The sequence below is a fragment of the Macaca thibetana genome, chromosome 1 (genome assembly GCF_024542745.1).
Source record: "Macaca thibetana thibetana isolate TM-01 chromosome 1, ASM2454274v1, whole genome shotgun sequence".
NCBI classification, from domain to species: Eukaryota; Metazoa; Chordata; class Mammalia; order Primates; family Cercopithecidae; genus Macaca; species Macaca thibetana.
The window spans coordinates 32,279,569-32,293,823 of NC_065578.1; the positions used below are offsets into that span (position 1 = coordinate 32,279,569).

General features: G+C 49.2%; 1 protein-coding gene across 3 annotated transcripts in view; it reads left to right on the forward strand.

Moving 5' to 3' along the window:
• Nucleotides 1-14,255, forward strand: part of ZNF362 (zinc finger protein 362) — a 41,972-nt gene that overhangs the window by 25,328 nt on the left and 2,389 nt on the right. For all 3 annotated transcript variants that reach the window (XM_050746473.1, XM_050746562.1, XM_050746543.1), the window contains 3 exons: nucleotides 33-257; nucleotides 10,878-10,956; nucleotides 11,085-11,243. In XM_050746473.1, coding sequence (XP_050602430.1) covers nucleotides 33-257; nucleotides 10,878-10,956; nucleotides 11,085-11,243 — 463 coding nt within the window. The remainder of the gene's footprint in view (nucleotides 1-32; nucleotides 258-10,877; nucleotides 10,957-11,084; nucleotides 11,244-14,255) is intronic.

Below are 14,255 nucleotides of genomic sequence, written 5' to 3' on the forward strand. Positions count from 1 at the left end.
TCCCGCGTGTGAACCTGCCTCTTGCTCCGCAGGTGTAAGGTATGCCCGCTGACCTTTTTCACCAAGTCGGAGATGCAGATCCACTCCAAGTCGCACACAGAGGCCAAGCCCCACAAGTGCCCGCACTGCTCCAAGTCCTTTGCCAACGCCTCCTACCTGGCCCAGCACCTGCGCATCCACCTGGGCGTCAAGCCCTACCACTGCTCCTACTGTGATAAGTCCTTCCGGCAGCTCTCCCACCTCCAGCAGCACACCAGGTGAGTGACCTGCCTGCTGCCCTGCTGCAGCCCAACTCAGCACCTGTGGCCTGGCACATGGAGCCAGTGCAAGGAGGGGCAAGGACCTTTTCCAGGTGCCCATTGCCCTCAGGGTCACGGCCCTTGAGGACCTCACTGGCCTCAGCTGTTGTTACTGCACCCCATCCCCACTGTTTCTCATCTCTATGTCTTTGTACGTGCTGTGTCCTTTACCAGAGACACCCTCCTCCCGCTTTTCCCTGTTTCTCTGGCCATCCGCTTGTCATCGCTCAGTCTAGCTTCCTCCAGGAAGCCCTCCCTGATTGCTCTAGCTAGGTAAGGGACCCGACCTCTGTGTCCCCACAGGGCTCTGTGCATGTCCATCATAGCAGTGGTAGGCTGTCACGCCCACATCTGTTTATCTGCCCACCTCACTCAGTCTCCTGGGAGTTCTTGAAGGCAAGAGCTCAGTCTCCTCCATTTCCACATCCCCAGTTTGTGGCATAAAATAAGCAATTATTAAATATTTTGGAATAAATATAACTGGTTTTTACAGAGCATATGATTCATCTGTTTAACAAATACTTACAGAAACTTTTACTCTATGCCAGATACTATTCTAGATGTTGAGGATACAGCAAGGAACAAAATGGATGAAAATCTCTGCCTTCATGGGGCATACAGTCTAGTTGAGTGTGTGAAAGGGAGATTCAAAGCTATAAATGCTTTAAGAAAAGTTTGTGGCTGGGCGTGGTGGCTCACGCCTATAATCCCAGCACTTTAGGAGGCTGAGGCGGGCGGATCCCCTGAGGTCAGAAGTTCGTGACCAGCCTGGCCAATGTGGCGAAACCCTGTCTCTACTAAAAATACAAAAATTAGCTAGGTGTGGTGGTGGGCACCTGTAATCCCAGCTACTTAGGGGCTTAGGCGGGAGACGCGCTTGAACCCAGGAGGTGGAGGCTGCAGTGAGCCGAGATTGTGCCATTGCACTCCAGCCTGGATGACAAGAGTGAAACTCTGTCTCAAGGAAAAAAAAAAAAAAAAAAAAAGGAAAAGTTTGTGCAGGAGGGTATAGCCATCAGAAAGACTGGCTCACAAAATAAAAATACCATTGGTATTTTTAAAAACGAGCCAAAGATTACCAAGATTGCAGTTCGTCTGCTCAGAGGGGAAGCAGCACCATTTTCTCACATGTGAGAGATCATCTGTGTGAGCATTGTCACGTGTTTGCTAATATCAGCATTGTAAAAGTCAGGGATAAAACTGTTTTTTGTTGTGGAGTTTGTGGAGTTTGTAATTTACAGAAAGAACTCAAGGTTTTTTCTGTTTTGAGGACCAATACTATACAGAAGGGCTCTTTTTTCTTTTTTTGGGGGGCGTGGGGGGACAGAGTCTCACTGTATTGCCCAGGCTGGAGTGCAGTGTCGTGATCTCGGATCACTGCAACCTCTGCCTCCTCAGCTTCCCAGGTAACTGGGATTACAGGCGTGTGCCACCATGAGAAGGGCTCTATCTTTTATTTGCTTTTTTTGTTTTTGTCATTTATTCGTTTATCTCCATTGTCTTTGAATCCTTTATCCCTGGGTGCAAGATGTTTTACCTTGTCTATTTCTCTGACTTTGGGACATGATGTGTGAGTATGATAGTAAGAATCAAGTGGCAGGCTGGGCTCAGGGGCTCATGCCTATAATTCTAGCACTTTGGGAGGTTGAGGTGGGTTGATCACTTGAGCCCAGGAGTTCGAGACCAGCAACATAGCAAAACCCCATCTCTACAGAAAAATACAAAATTAGCTGGGAGTAATGGTGCATGCCTGTAGTCCCGGCTACTTGGGAGGCTGAGGTGGGAGGATCAATTGCTTGAATCCAGGAGTTCGAGGCTTCAGTGAGCCCAAGTTGCACCGCTGCACTCCAGCCTGGGCAACAGAGTGAGACCCTGTCTCAAAAGAAAAAAAAAAAAAAAGAATAAAATGGTACAGTGGCAGCAGGGCCTGGTGTCAGTCTGTTTTCTCGTTGCCGTGCTTCCCAAGGCACAAATCTGACCACATAAGTTTGTTTCAGAAATTTTCTGATTTTGTTGTTACTTTGATTTTTAAAAAATTTGGCCAGGTTTATGTACAGAGATGTATGTAACAAGGTGTTGATTGATAAAGTCCTCCCAGTTGTATGGTTCTTAAAATTAGAGCATGCGATAGAAAAGCTTGAGAGTTAACTCTGTTAGGAGACTTTGTAAGGCCCCCAGGCCAGAATTGCATATGTGTGTGTGTGTGTGTGTGTGTGTGTGTGTGTGTGTGTGTGTGTGTGTGAAAAAATTTTATATTATTAGAGATCAGGAACCTAGAACCATCCAATTCACCTCTGCCAGATTGTGCCTATTCAACGTGTAATGTGGGGGATACCCTGTTTTTGGAGAATCTTCGTTTGTCAGTGTTTCTGGACGTGCAGAGATTGATGTCTTTTCATAACCTTAAAGGCTGAAATTCCACAAGCCATAGAGCAGGTCCAGTCCGGTTTCCTGGAGGCCCAGGGAGGCCTCCTTCCCACTTTTGAAGTGCAGACCTTGTTTCTTACTCTCAGACTTGTCATGCCTAATTAAATGAAATTCGTCTCTAAATGTGACATTTCTGGCACAGCCATGGTTACAAATTTGATTTACCCAATTATATCCTGTTAGGAAGGAGGACGGATTCTTACAGATCCTGTTTACAGAACTAATGATCGTAAAAGAAAAGGGTCTCAGCAAAGATACTTTGAAGAGTTTTTAGCAATTATTCCAAGTAGGTTTGTAGATAAGGCCAATTACATTTGTTGTTTTCAGTAGAATGATTATTTCAACATTTCCTTGATGATTTATTATTTCATATCTGTTAGGTTTTTATAGTCCCCCTCCCACCCTCACCCCCAGAATTCTGAAGAGTTAGTTGGAAGAAGGCACCATTTTAGGAATATTTTATTCCAGTTTATTGAATACAGCCTCCTAAATTGAGGATTAGAGACAGATTAAAGAAAAAAAAAAGACTTGGAAAGTTAGAACATTAGTAGAACATGAAGGGTAAAAGCAGTTTCATCCAGTCCTGGGGAATAATCCCTGTTCCTCTGATCGTGGGTTAGTTAGCCCGCTTTCAAAGTTATCTACTTCTGGACCAAGGACTCTTGGAGTCCACCTTGGCCTCTGGCAGTGTCTGGTCAAGAAGAGGATGTCAGCGTGGCGGCCTGTATGCATTTGTCTATTCTAGCTCGAAGCAGAGGCCTTTAAGCAAGTGTGAGGGTAAAAATCAGACGTGTTGATTAGACCAAATGATTCCAGTTAGTTAATTGTAATAATCAACAATATCACAATGGAGGACAATAGAGTCTTCTATGAAGGTATAATACATGATCAATTTTTCATATTAAAAACACATTAGGCTGGTGCGGTGGCTCACGCCTGTAATCCCAACACTTTGGGAGGCCAAGACAGGTGGATCACTTGAGGTCAGGAGTTCGAGACCAGCCTGGCCAACATGGTCAAACCCCGTCTCTACTAAAAGTACAAAAATTAGCCGAGTGTGGTGGTGCATGCCTGTAGTCCCATCTAATCGGTAGGCTGAGGCAGAAGAATCACTTGACCTTGGAGGCAGAGGTTGCAGTGAGCCAAGATTGTGCCCCTGCACTCCAGCGTGGGTGACAGAGCAAGACCCCATCTCACCAACCAAAAAAACATGTCATCGGCAGCAAGCACATTGGCCCATCTTCAGGGTCTTTTAATCCCATAAAGCGTTACCACTAATTGTTGAGGGCATTTAAAATCTAGAGACAAAATCTTTTTAAAGAAATGTCTTTGTTGATGCTTATTATGCCACCCTCTGTGCATTAGATTAGGTTTTTTTGGTCCATCTTTAAAAAGTGCACAAGAACATATATTACACATATTATATGTTTATGTATGTATAAAATTAACCCAGGGAGGTTGAGTTTCTCTTTTTGTCAACTTTCTTACGCTACAGACTTCATAGGGCAGCTATCACTCTAGTGTTTGGCTAATTAAAAATATGGAGAATATATAAGCCAGGTGCCGTGGCTCACGCCTGTTATCCTAGCACTTTGGGAGGCCAAGGTGGATGGATCACTTGAGGTCAGGAGTTTGAGACCAGCCTGGTCAACATGGTGAAACCCTGTCTCTACTAAAAATATACAAATTAGCCAGGTGTGGTGGCGGCTGCCTATAATTCCAGCTACTTAGGAGGCCAAGGCAGGAGAATCACTTGAACTTGGGAGGTGGAGGTTGCAGTGAGCTGAGATTGCACCACTGCACTCCAGCCTGGGTGACAGAGCAAGACTCTATCTCAAAAAACAAACAAACAAAAAACAACAAAAGAAGAATACAAAACCCAATCATTGTAAGCATCCCTCCTTTTGTAAAGCAAGGAAGCAAGTCTTTGGTGTTGCCCAGCAGCCATCTGGAAACGCCAAGAGCATTTGCATTTGCATTTGCACCTTGGCAGTTTTATCTTTCTGAATCGGGGACCCGGATCTGAGAAAAGCGACAGCACAAAGTTGAGGGAACAGGCAAGTGAATAAACACAGGAGCAAGTGATGATAATGATGAAGAATTCTGTTTTTTTTTTTTTTCTTCAAGAAGTAGACTTTGTTTAAAAATATTATTTAAGAACATGACCAAAAAAAAGCAACAAAAAATTAACAGGCCTTTGAAGGAGAGGAGAGTATTTTGCCAGAATGTTCTTTGACTCAGGGATTATTCTCCATTCCTGAGGGCACAATTTTTTCCCCCTCCTCTCTCTCTTTTGGACTAATTTGAGTTCATAATGGCAGGAAACCAAACAAACAACAAAAGAGGATTCTATCAGCATTTGGAAGATAGTTTATAAGTCACTAGGCGCTGGCACATATAATTAAACTGATGTGTCCTAACTCAGTGGCAAAGAGGCGAGTGTCCCACATGCCCAGAACTCCCAGGATTCGCTAGACAAACAAACAAAGCCAAAGCTGAAGAAGCAACCAGATTCCAGATTCCTTGTCCTCTATTTGAAAGAGGCCCTTTCCTACTTGTTTGTCCCTTGGCAGAGAATCAGGCATCAGATCATATAATCAAATCCATCTTCCCAATGTTACAGCCACTATTGAAGGGCATAAAAGAAGGTCATGTCCAAAACAGAGCCAGCCCCGGTCAAGCAATAGAGGTAGAGTTGGTAAGAGGGCAAGCAAGATACGCCCTAGGAGTTGAGAAGGATGTGCTTGGGAGCACGGTCGGAGTGAGGCGGTTGAGTGGCACTGGAGCATCTTAATGGGCCTGCAGCGTGAAAGGAAGGCACAAGCAAAGTGAGGGACTTGCGAAGTATTGCACAAGTCCAGGCTTCAGAAAGATCAGCCCTCTACATAATAAACACCACATGGATTTATAGAGAAAATAGAACATTTTCTGTTCTTGTTAGTCCAATCATGGTAGAAAGCCAGCGTTGTCTTGTGCAGTTAGTGTATGTGTAAGGGTCGTCCGTACTGGCAGATATCACAGTGCAGGAGTCAGGGATAACATTGTTTTGGGCTTGAGGCCAGGAGTCTGAGGCTGGCCTGGGCAACATGTTGAGACCCCCATCTCTACAAAAAATTAAAAAGTTAGCCGAGTGTGGTGGCATGTGTTGTAGTTCCAGCTACTCAGGAGGCTGAGGTGGGAGGATTGCTTGAACCCAGGAGGTAGAGGCTGCAGTGAGCTGAGATCGCGCCACTGCACTGCAGCCAGGGAGACAGAGATCCTATCTAAACAAACAAACCAACCAACCAACCATTGTTCTGGGAGGAAGTTAGTCAGTTATAGGAAATGGCTGAAAGTTCTATCTATTTGTGAACTAGAGCTAGACAGAGTGACTCTGGATTTGTCTGTTTGTTTATTCAGGGTGCAAAGTGGTTTTGTTTTTGTTTTTCTTTTCCTGGTAGGGCGATGTTATGTACCTGCCTAATGATCATTGCAGCAGAGGAAGGTGTCGTTTTAGTTTTTTCAAGTCTGATAATAATGCTAATAACAATGACAACTATTCCTTGTTAAAGAACTTCTGTGTGCCAGGTCCTGCTTAAGGTGTTTTAATATACAGGATGTCCATAAAATCCCTGTGCAGTGTGAATTTGTTATTTCTTCGTAAGAGATAATGAATTTGAAAAATGCCACAGAGGGGGAATCCTCTCAAGGAATATTTAACTTTCATATATCTATGGCCATTGTTTTAGTTAAAAAACACGGCATGCCCAAAGCCATCTCATGGCTGAGAAATAAAAGTGATAATTCATGAATCCTTAATAATTTTATTGAAACTTTGAATATATTTCCTCTTTGTTTTCATAAGTTGCTTAACTTAAATAGAAATTAATGTATTAAAAACTAACACTGCAAAAATATTTATGAACACCCTTTAAATTCTTAAATTTCTTTATTATTATCCCCATTTTAGAGAGGGGGAAACTGAGGCTCAGGGAGGCAGAGTCACCTGCCCAAGGTCACCCAGCTAAGAGGGGGCAGAAGCAAGATTCGAGTGCAGTGCACCAAGGAGCAGCCCAGTTCAGAAAGAAGGAAGGGGCTGGGGCATCAGGCAGAAGAAGCACATGGGGGTGGCGGTGCCAGGCAAGAGAGCAGAGCAAGTCTTTAGAGCCCCTGGGTGGGACTAGGACAGTGGAGGGTGGAGGGGCGTAGTCCAGGGCCACTAGCTTCAGCTCAGCTTCCTTGTGCTGCCTAAAGAGGAGTGACCACCAACCGGGCACTGTGGCTCATGCCTGTAATCCCAGCACTTTGGGAGGCTGAGGTGAGCAGATTATTGAGGTCAGGAGTTCGAGACTAGCCTGGCTGACATGGTCTGGAACCATAGTGGTCTACTAAAAATACAAAAAAATTAGCTGAGCATGGTGGCACAGGCCTGTAGTCCCAGCTACTTGGGAGGCTGAGGCAGGATAATTGCTTGAACTGGGGAGGCAGAGCTTGCAGTGAGTGGAGATTGTACCACTGCACTCCAGCCTTGGCGACAGAGCGAGACTCCATCTCAAAAGAAAAGAAGAGTGACCACCTAGAGTCGGTGGACTTCCTGTCACCACAGATGTGGGCGCTGGGGCTGGGTGCTCCCCTATGGGAAGATGCCTTACAAAGAGAGGATTCTGATGTTAGAATTGAGGGCTCAGGCTTGACTTGAAGTTCAGGGACTGAAGACAAGAGGTTTGTGGCCAAAAGAACAGGCAGCATGGTCCTTCCTTATCCAACAGTTGCTCCCTGAAGCTTTTTCTGAGCCAGCCCCATGCTGGGTGCCATGCACAGGGACACAGGAGCGGGCAGAGGCAGGCCCCTGCCACTGTGACCCGGGAGGATGGCAGATGTGGAAACTTCCTTGAGAGAGGGAAGTAGGAGGTGGAGGTTGGGGGGCATCATCTGGGTTGAGTACGAGGGGTCCGCAGCCCTCCCCAGTTGGAGGAGGAATGGCATGAGCAAAGGCTCGAGACCTGCTGGGGGGCTGCATCTGCATGTGTGTTGGGGGAGGTTGGTAAGATGCTCCTCCGGGGAGCACAGTGGCAAGAGAAGGAGGCTTTAGAAACCAAGGCCAGAATGTGAAGGGCCTTGCAAGCTGGGGAAGGGGATATGGACTCTGTCCTGGAGAAAGAGGGAGGGAGACCGTGGAGGCTGCCAGACTGGGCTGTGAACAGGTCAGAGCCCTGCAGCTTCAGCCGTGCCGAGGCCTGGCGGGGAGAGGCTGAGGCTGGGAGTCCCGGGGGAGGCTGGGCACTTGTTGCACTTGCACGGGAGGAGGCCAGAGAGGCAGCTTGCTGGTCGAGAGGGCTTGCCTGGTTCCTGAGGAAGGACCCAAATCCGCTGGAGGACTGTTGGTCAGTCAGTCAGCAAACCCTCACGAAATACACTCCGGGCACGGAAGTCGCTGATGATGTGGAACCTATTTCTCTTGTCAATGATTGACTTCAGAGAGAAAGAACTTGCTTGCCTTCATTCAGTCTGTGTCTATTTATGGAATCCCCTCTGTGCTGAGCCCATGTCAGGCGCTGGGGTGATGGTAGGGAATGAGCCCAAGGGAGTTCCTCTGAAGGAACACAGTGACCAGACATGGAGAAAATAAGTACCCATGCAGAGACTTCTGGGAAGCCGATGGCGTTGTTGCCTGTGAGGTGGGCCGCAGGGAGCCTGACCTGGTCTAGGGGGTCAGGGAAGGCTGCCCTGATGAAGGGACTTTTATGCTGAGAACAGGAGTTGGGTTTTAGCCAGGTGTTAGCTGAGGGACAGGTGTTTCTGGTAGAGGGAACAGCTTGGATGAAGGATTGGAGGTGGGAAAGGCCTCAGTGCTGGAGGAGCTAGTGCAAGGCCACTGTGGCTGGGTTTCAGGGCAAGGGGAGAAGGGGTTGTGGGGTTTAAGACAAAGGCAGCGTGAGTCCTGGGGACCCTTAGGGGTTAGGTGACGGGGAGCCTAACTAAACGAATTCCCCAGCTCTAGAGGGAATGAGGATGGGGTGAAGTGAAGAGGATGCTGGCCTCAGGCAGAGTTGGTCCAGATGACCCTTAAGGTCCTTCCACTGTAGAGAGAGGGTGCAGCGGCCTGGGGTGGGATCCTGAAACGTGACACCCAGAAATGTGCAGGTAGAACAGGGGTGCTCAGAACTGCGTCAGCTCAGCTTCTGTTGGCACAGCTATTGTGGAAGGCCAGACCCTGGGCCTTGATCCTGAGACTGGGGCCCGTCCCTGCCCTCGGGATTCCCCAGCTAGCAGAGAACTGTGGGCGGCCTCGAGGGTCCAGTGGGGTTGGCTCTGTGGTGAGGAATGTGCTCTGGAAGCCTGTGGGGTGAGCAGTACGCTCGGGAGATTCCGCAGAGCCCCACTCGCCAACATATCTAGAAGGATGAGCTGACATTTACCGGGCCAAAGAGCCAGGGAGGTCCCAGTGCTGAGGATGCAGACATAGCCGAGGTGTGTGGAGACTTATCAGACACGGCTGGCAGGGAAGAGTCATTCTCTGACCAGGACATAGGGTGCGTACGAGCAGGGAGGGGACGCTGGACCACCTGGTGAAGGCTTGAATGACATATAAGGAATTTGGACTTTGTCAATGTTTATAATGGCAGCCAATGGGCTTATTGGTAGCAGGGAATGTTTCTTACTCAACCCTGTGTCCCTGAGTCTAGCACTGGGCCTGGCCAGAGGGGCTTTAGTTTCTTTGATGAATTTGTTGATGGGCTGATGGCAAACCCAGTCAGTGAGAGGGGCTGGGGCCTTGGAAGGAAGGAGTGGACACCCTTTTGGTAAAATCTGGATATTCCCCTCCACTTTTGTTCCTCAACAAATTAGGCAAACAAGGTTCAGGCCCAGCTGGCATTTCATTGCCCACCTGCTTGGTACAGCGGATTTGCCCAAGTAGATGCTTGAAGACACGCCCAGGGAGATGGTGCAAAGGCATGAGTGCAGAAAGCAGGGAAGCCCACTATTAGTGCATGCCAGGCTGCTGAGCTCCATTTGTGGACATCATCGCCCAGTCCACAGCCCCATCCTCACCTGGGCTGTTGGGCAGGTATAGGGTCATCAGCTCTCAAGTCACTGCCCCAGTGTCACCTTCCCCATGGGGCCCTTACCCCCATTTAAAACTGTACCCCTTCTTCCCGGCATTCATGGTCCCCCCATCTTGTTGTTTTCCCCACAGAACTTACTACTTTCTACATGTGATTTACTTGTTTATTTCACACTTGTTGCTTATTTCCTCCAGGCAGTAGCTTTTGTCTGTTTTGTTCATGATACATTCCAAATACCTAGCACAGTGCCTGGGGCATGGGTACCCAATGTGATGAATGTGAATGAATGAGTAATGATAACTGGCAAACGTTGAGTGCTTACTTTGTAGCAACACTAGGCTAAACCCTTTACATGCATTATCTGATGTTATCTTCACAAAGCCCGATGAGGTAGGGACTGTATTTTTATACCCATTTTGCAGATGAGGAAACTGATGCTCAGTGGTTTGTCCAAGGTCACCCAGCTGGTAAACAGCCAGGATGAGAATCCAGGAGTGGCAGGGACAGAAGGAACTCCCAGGAAGGACACAGAGGGGCTGAGCTTCAGGGCCGTGTTGTCCCGCATTCTCCCATTTACTGGGGTGACCATGTAGCTGTCACGGACATGTGCCTGACATAGGGTAGGGACAGGAAATAAGTGTCTGGGACCAATTAGAGGGAGATGTCTCCTTCGTCTTAGGGAAGGAGGCTGGGTGGGTAGGGAAGGAGGCTGGGTGGGCAGGGAAGGTCCCGACAAAGCCGTGCGTCTGTGTTCTTTGCATTGTGTGGTCTGTAGTGTGGGGTTTTTGAAAGAGAGGGGCAGTCAAATCAGGCCCCCTCCAACGCCTGCACTGGGTTGCTACCAGGGCTTTAGTGGTGGGCTGGGGACAGCAGGGACCTATGGCAAGCGGGAGGCTCTAGTCAGACTGGCAGTGGAGGGCAGAGAATGAAGGAGGAGCCATAGCCGCTGAAGTCTCCAGCTCTTGCCTGGGCTCACTCTTGGTCCTTGGGGAGCATGGGCAGTGTAGGGACTGAGAGGCTTAGGGGCCAGAGTAAGGACTTGGGGACTGGAACGGTCTTGGGGTGTGTGTCAGGGACTTCGACCTTACTGGGCTGCCCATTGCAGAATCCACACAGGCGACAGACCCTACAAGTGCCCACATCCTGGCTGTGAGAAGGCTTTCACTCAGCTCTCCAACCTCCAGGTGAGTGCCTGCCTGCCTCCTGCCCACCAGGTGGCCTGGTGCCCCCGCCACCCCCACAAGGGAGCGTGGGAAGGGGGTGGGGCAGGGGAGCCCTGTTCCTCTCCTGACCCCCTGCTGTGCCCCCACAGTCTCACCAGCGCCAGCACAACAAGGACAAGCCCTACAAGTGTCCCAACTGCTACCGGGCCTACTCGGACTCCGCCTCCCTGCAGATCCACCTCTCGGCCCATGCCATCAAGCACGCCAAGGCCTACTGCTGCAGCATGTGTGGGCGGGCCTACACCTCGGTGAGTGCCAGTCAGCCTGTGCCCTGCCCCAGGGGAGCCACTTCCTCTTCCAGGCCTCAGCTGCTTCCCCCTCTTTAGATCCGTGCCGACTCTTCCCATTTTCCAGACAAAGAAATTGAGACCTAGGGAAGGGAAGTGACGCCCTGAGATCACAGGGAAGAGTAGAACCAGGGCTTTTGCTTCCCACTTCTGGTTTCAGCTACCCCAGGCCAAGCCCCTAGCCTTCTGCTCACCTTTAGCCTGAGTCTCCAAGGCCCTGGAACACTCATGGCAGTGGCAGGAGGCTTTTCACCTGTTCTGCAGAGCTGCAGAGAGAGAAGGGCCTTCCTGTCACCCAGGAAGCTGCAACCACCATTACGGCCACAAGGTGGCGCAGTGACGTCCACAGCCACCCTCATCTCAGAAAAGGCCTGAGCCGCCCAGAAAGCTCAGAGCATTCAGCCCCCATCCCTGGGTGGGAATTTCCCCAAACGAGGGCCTTTCGGCACCCAGAACTACCATTCACCCCCAGGTGAGTCGCTTGAGTGTGGGCTTCTGGTCGATTTAATATTCTAGTTCACAGACCCCATATCCCCAACATAGAGGTCACTGAGCCTCAGTTTCCTCATCTGTCAAATGGATGAACTCACAGGGCTGTTGGCTGGCACAGTGGTGCCAAATCAACCTGAGCTAGTACCATTATTTAGTCACTCAGTCTTTACTAAACACTTCTGCCTGGTGCTTGGGCATTGGGATGATGAGCCAGACAGACCTATCTTTTGCCCCCGGGGAAGTTAAGAACTACTGTTGGAGACAAGTATTAAACAAGTGCACACGTAATTGTTTGATGGGAAATTGTGTAACTGCTGTAAAGCAGAGCCTCTCGGCCGGACCTTTCCACTGTAGGCGCTGGCCTGCGCGTGGCAGGGCTCTGAGCAGCATTCCAGGCCTCCACCCACTAGATGCCAGTAGCAACCCCTCCCCAAGTGGTGACAGCCACAGAATGTCTCCAGGGAGGACACAGAGGGGCTGAGCTGCAGGGCCATGCTGTCCTGCATTCTGGAGTGCTGCATCCTGGGGGACAGCATGGCCCTGAAACTCTGCCCCTCTGTGTCCTCCCTGAGAACTCCTTCTGTCCCTGCCACTCCTGTGTTCTCATCCTGGCTCTTTGTCCCTGGGGGGGAAAATCGCCTCAATTGAGAACCACTGTGATAAAAGTGTGTTTTGAAAGACAGCAGGGAGGACTCGATGGAGCTGGGAAGGGGGGTGAGTCCAGATTGACCACCTGGGGGAGTACCACTTAGATGAAGCCTTGAAGGATAATTGGATGAGGAGGAGAAAGAGGGGAAAGAAGCTTCCATGCCCTCAGAGGGGAACACTGAGTGCAAACCCCCTGAGGTGGAACAAACTTGGCATGTTACAAGAACTCAAAGGAAATTAGGTCAGTTGGGGCCTTGCGGCTCTGTTAGGAAAGTTTGGATATTTTTTGAGGTGAAATGGGAAGCCACAGGGAGGGGACTGTCAGGGAGGTTTGTTTGTTTGTTTTTTGGTATATTTTAGAGACGGGGTCTTGCTATGTTGCCCAGTCTGGAATCAAAATCCTGGGCTCAAGGAATCTTCCTGCTTCAACCTCCAGAATAACTGGGGCTACAGGTTGTGCCACTGTGCCTGGCAGGGAAGGTATTTTTGCAAGGTCACTCTGGCTGGAGGGAGTTCATGGATTGTAGGTGGGGTCGTTGGCAGTACTTGTCAGGTGCCAGTTAGGGCTGCCACTTGCTAAGTGCTGAGTCTGTAACATGTATTCTTCCCTGAAGTTCAAAGGGCAGAGGAGGATCAAGAGGCAAAGAGGACAGAATCTGCAGGGAAAAGGGCTCCAAAGGGGTGAGCGGGAGCCCCTGCTTGGCTAGCTGATCTCCAGTCAGTCCCTGCCTCTCTCCAATGCTCAAGTTTTCCATAACCTCCTGTACCATCAACCAATCCTGCCTCATCCATACTCCTATTTTTTGAAGTACAATCCAGACATCATACTATTTCTAAAAATTTCACTTTGTCTCTAATGACAAAGACTCCTTTTTTGAGCATATCCACAATACCTTTGGAATACCAAAAAGTAATTAACCAAAGTCCTTATCATCAAATACTCAATACCCATTCAGCACTGACATTTTCATTTGTCTTATGAATGCCATGATTGGGTATATTTACATTATTATTATTTTTTTAAATCGAGATGGAGTCTCGCTCTATCCCCAGGCTGGAGTACAGTGGCGCAGTCTCGGCTCACTGCAACATCTGCCTCTCAGGTTCAAGCGATTCTGCCTCAGCCTCCAGAGTAGCTAGGAATATAGGCACATGCTACCACGCCCGGCTATGCTTTTGTATTTTTAGTAGAGACAGGATTTCACCATGTTGGCCAGGTTGGTTTCGAACTCCTGACCTCAGGTGATCTGCCTGCCTTGGTCTCCCAAAGTGCTGGGATTATAGGCATGAGCCACTGCGCCCGGCCTACATTATTCTTTTTAGGTCAAGATCCAAATAAGATTCCTACATCATAGTGGGCCAGTATATCTTTTAATCTCTAGGTCCCCTTACCCCCACTTTTTTTGTTATTCAACTGAAGAATAGTTTCCTAGCTAGGAATTTGCGGGTTGCCTCCCTCTGGTATTAGATAGCGTGTTGCCACCACATTTGAGGGCTTCCTCTGCTGGGTTCTGAGCATATTGAGGTCTGAAGTCAAGGAGCGGCAGGTGGGAGTACCGCCTCTGCGTCTGGCAAAGGCAGTTGGAAGGACGTGGCTTAGTGTGAGAGCTTCTGGGCCTGCAGTGAGCCCTGGGTCACAGCCTCACCTGCCCAGTCCTGGTGCCTTAGGTCAGATCCAGCAGAGCCAGTGGAGGACATGATAGTACCCACCTGTAGTCCCAGCTACTCGGAGCACTGAGGTGGGAGAACTGCTTGAGCCCAGGAGGTTGAGGCTGCAGTGAGCTGTGATTGTGCCACAGCATTCCAGCCTGGGCGACACAGTGAGACCTTAAA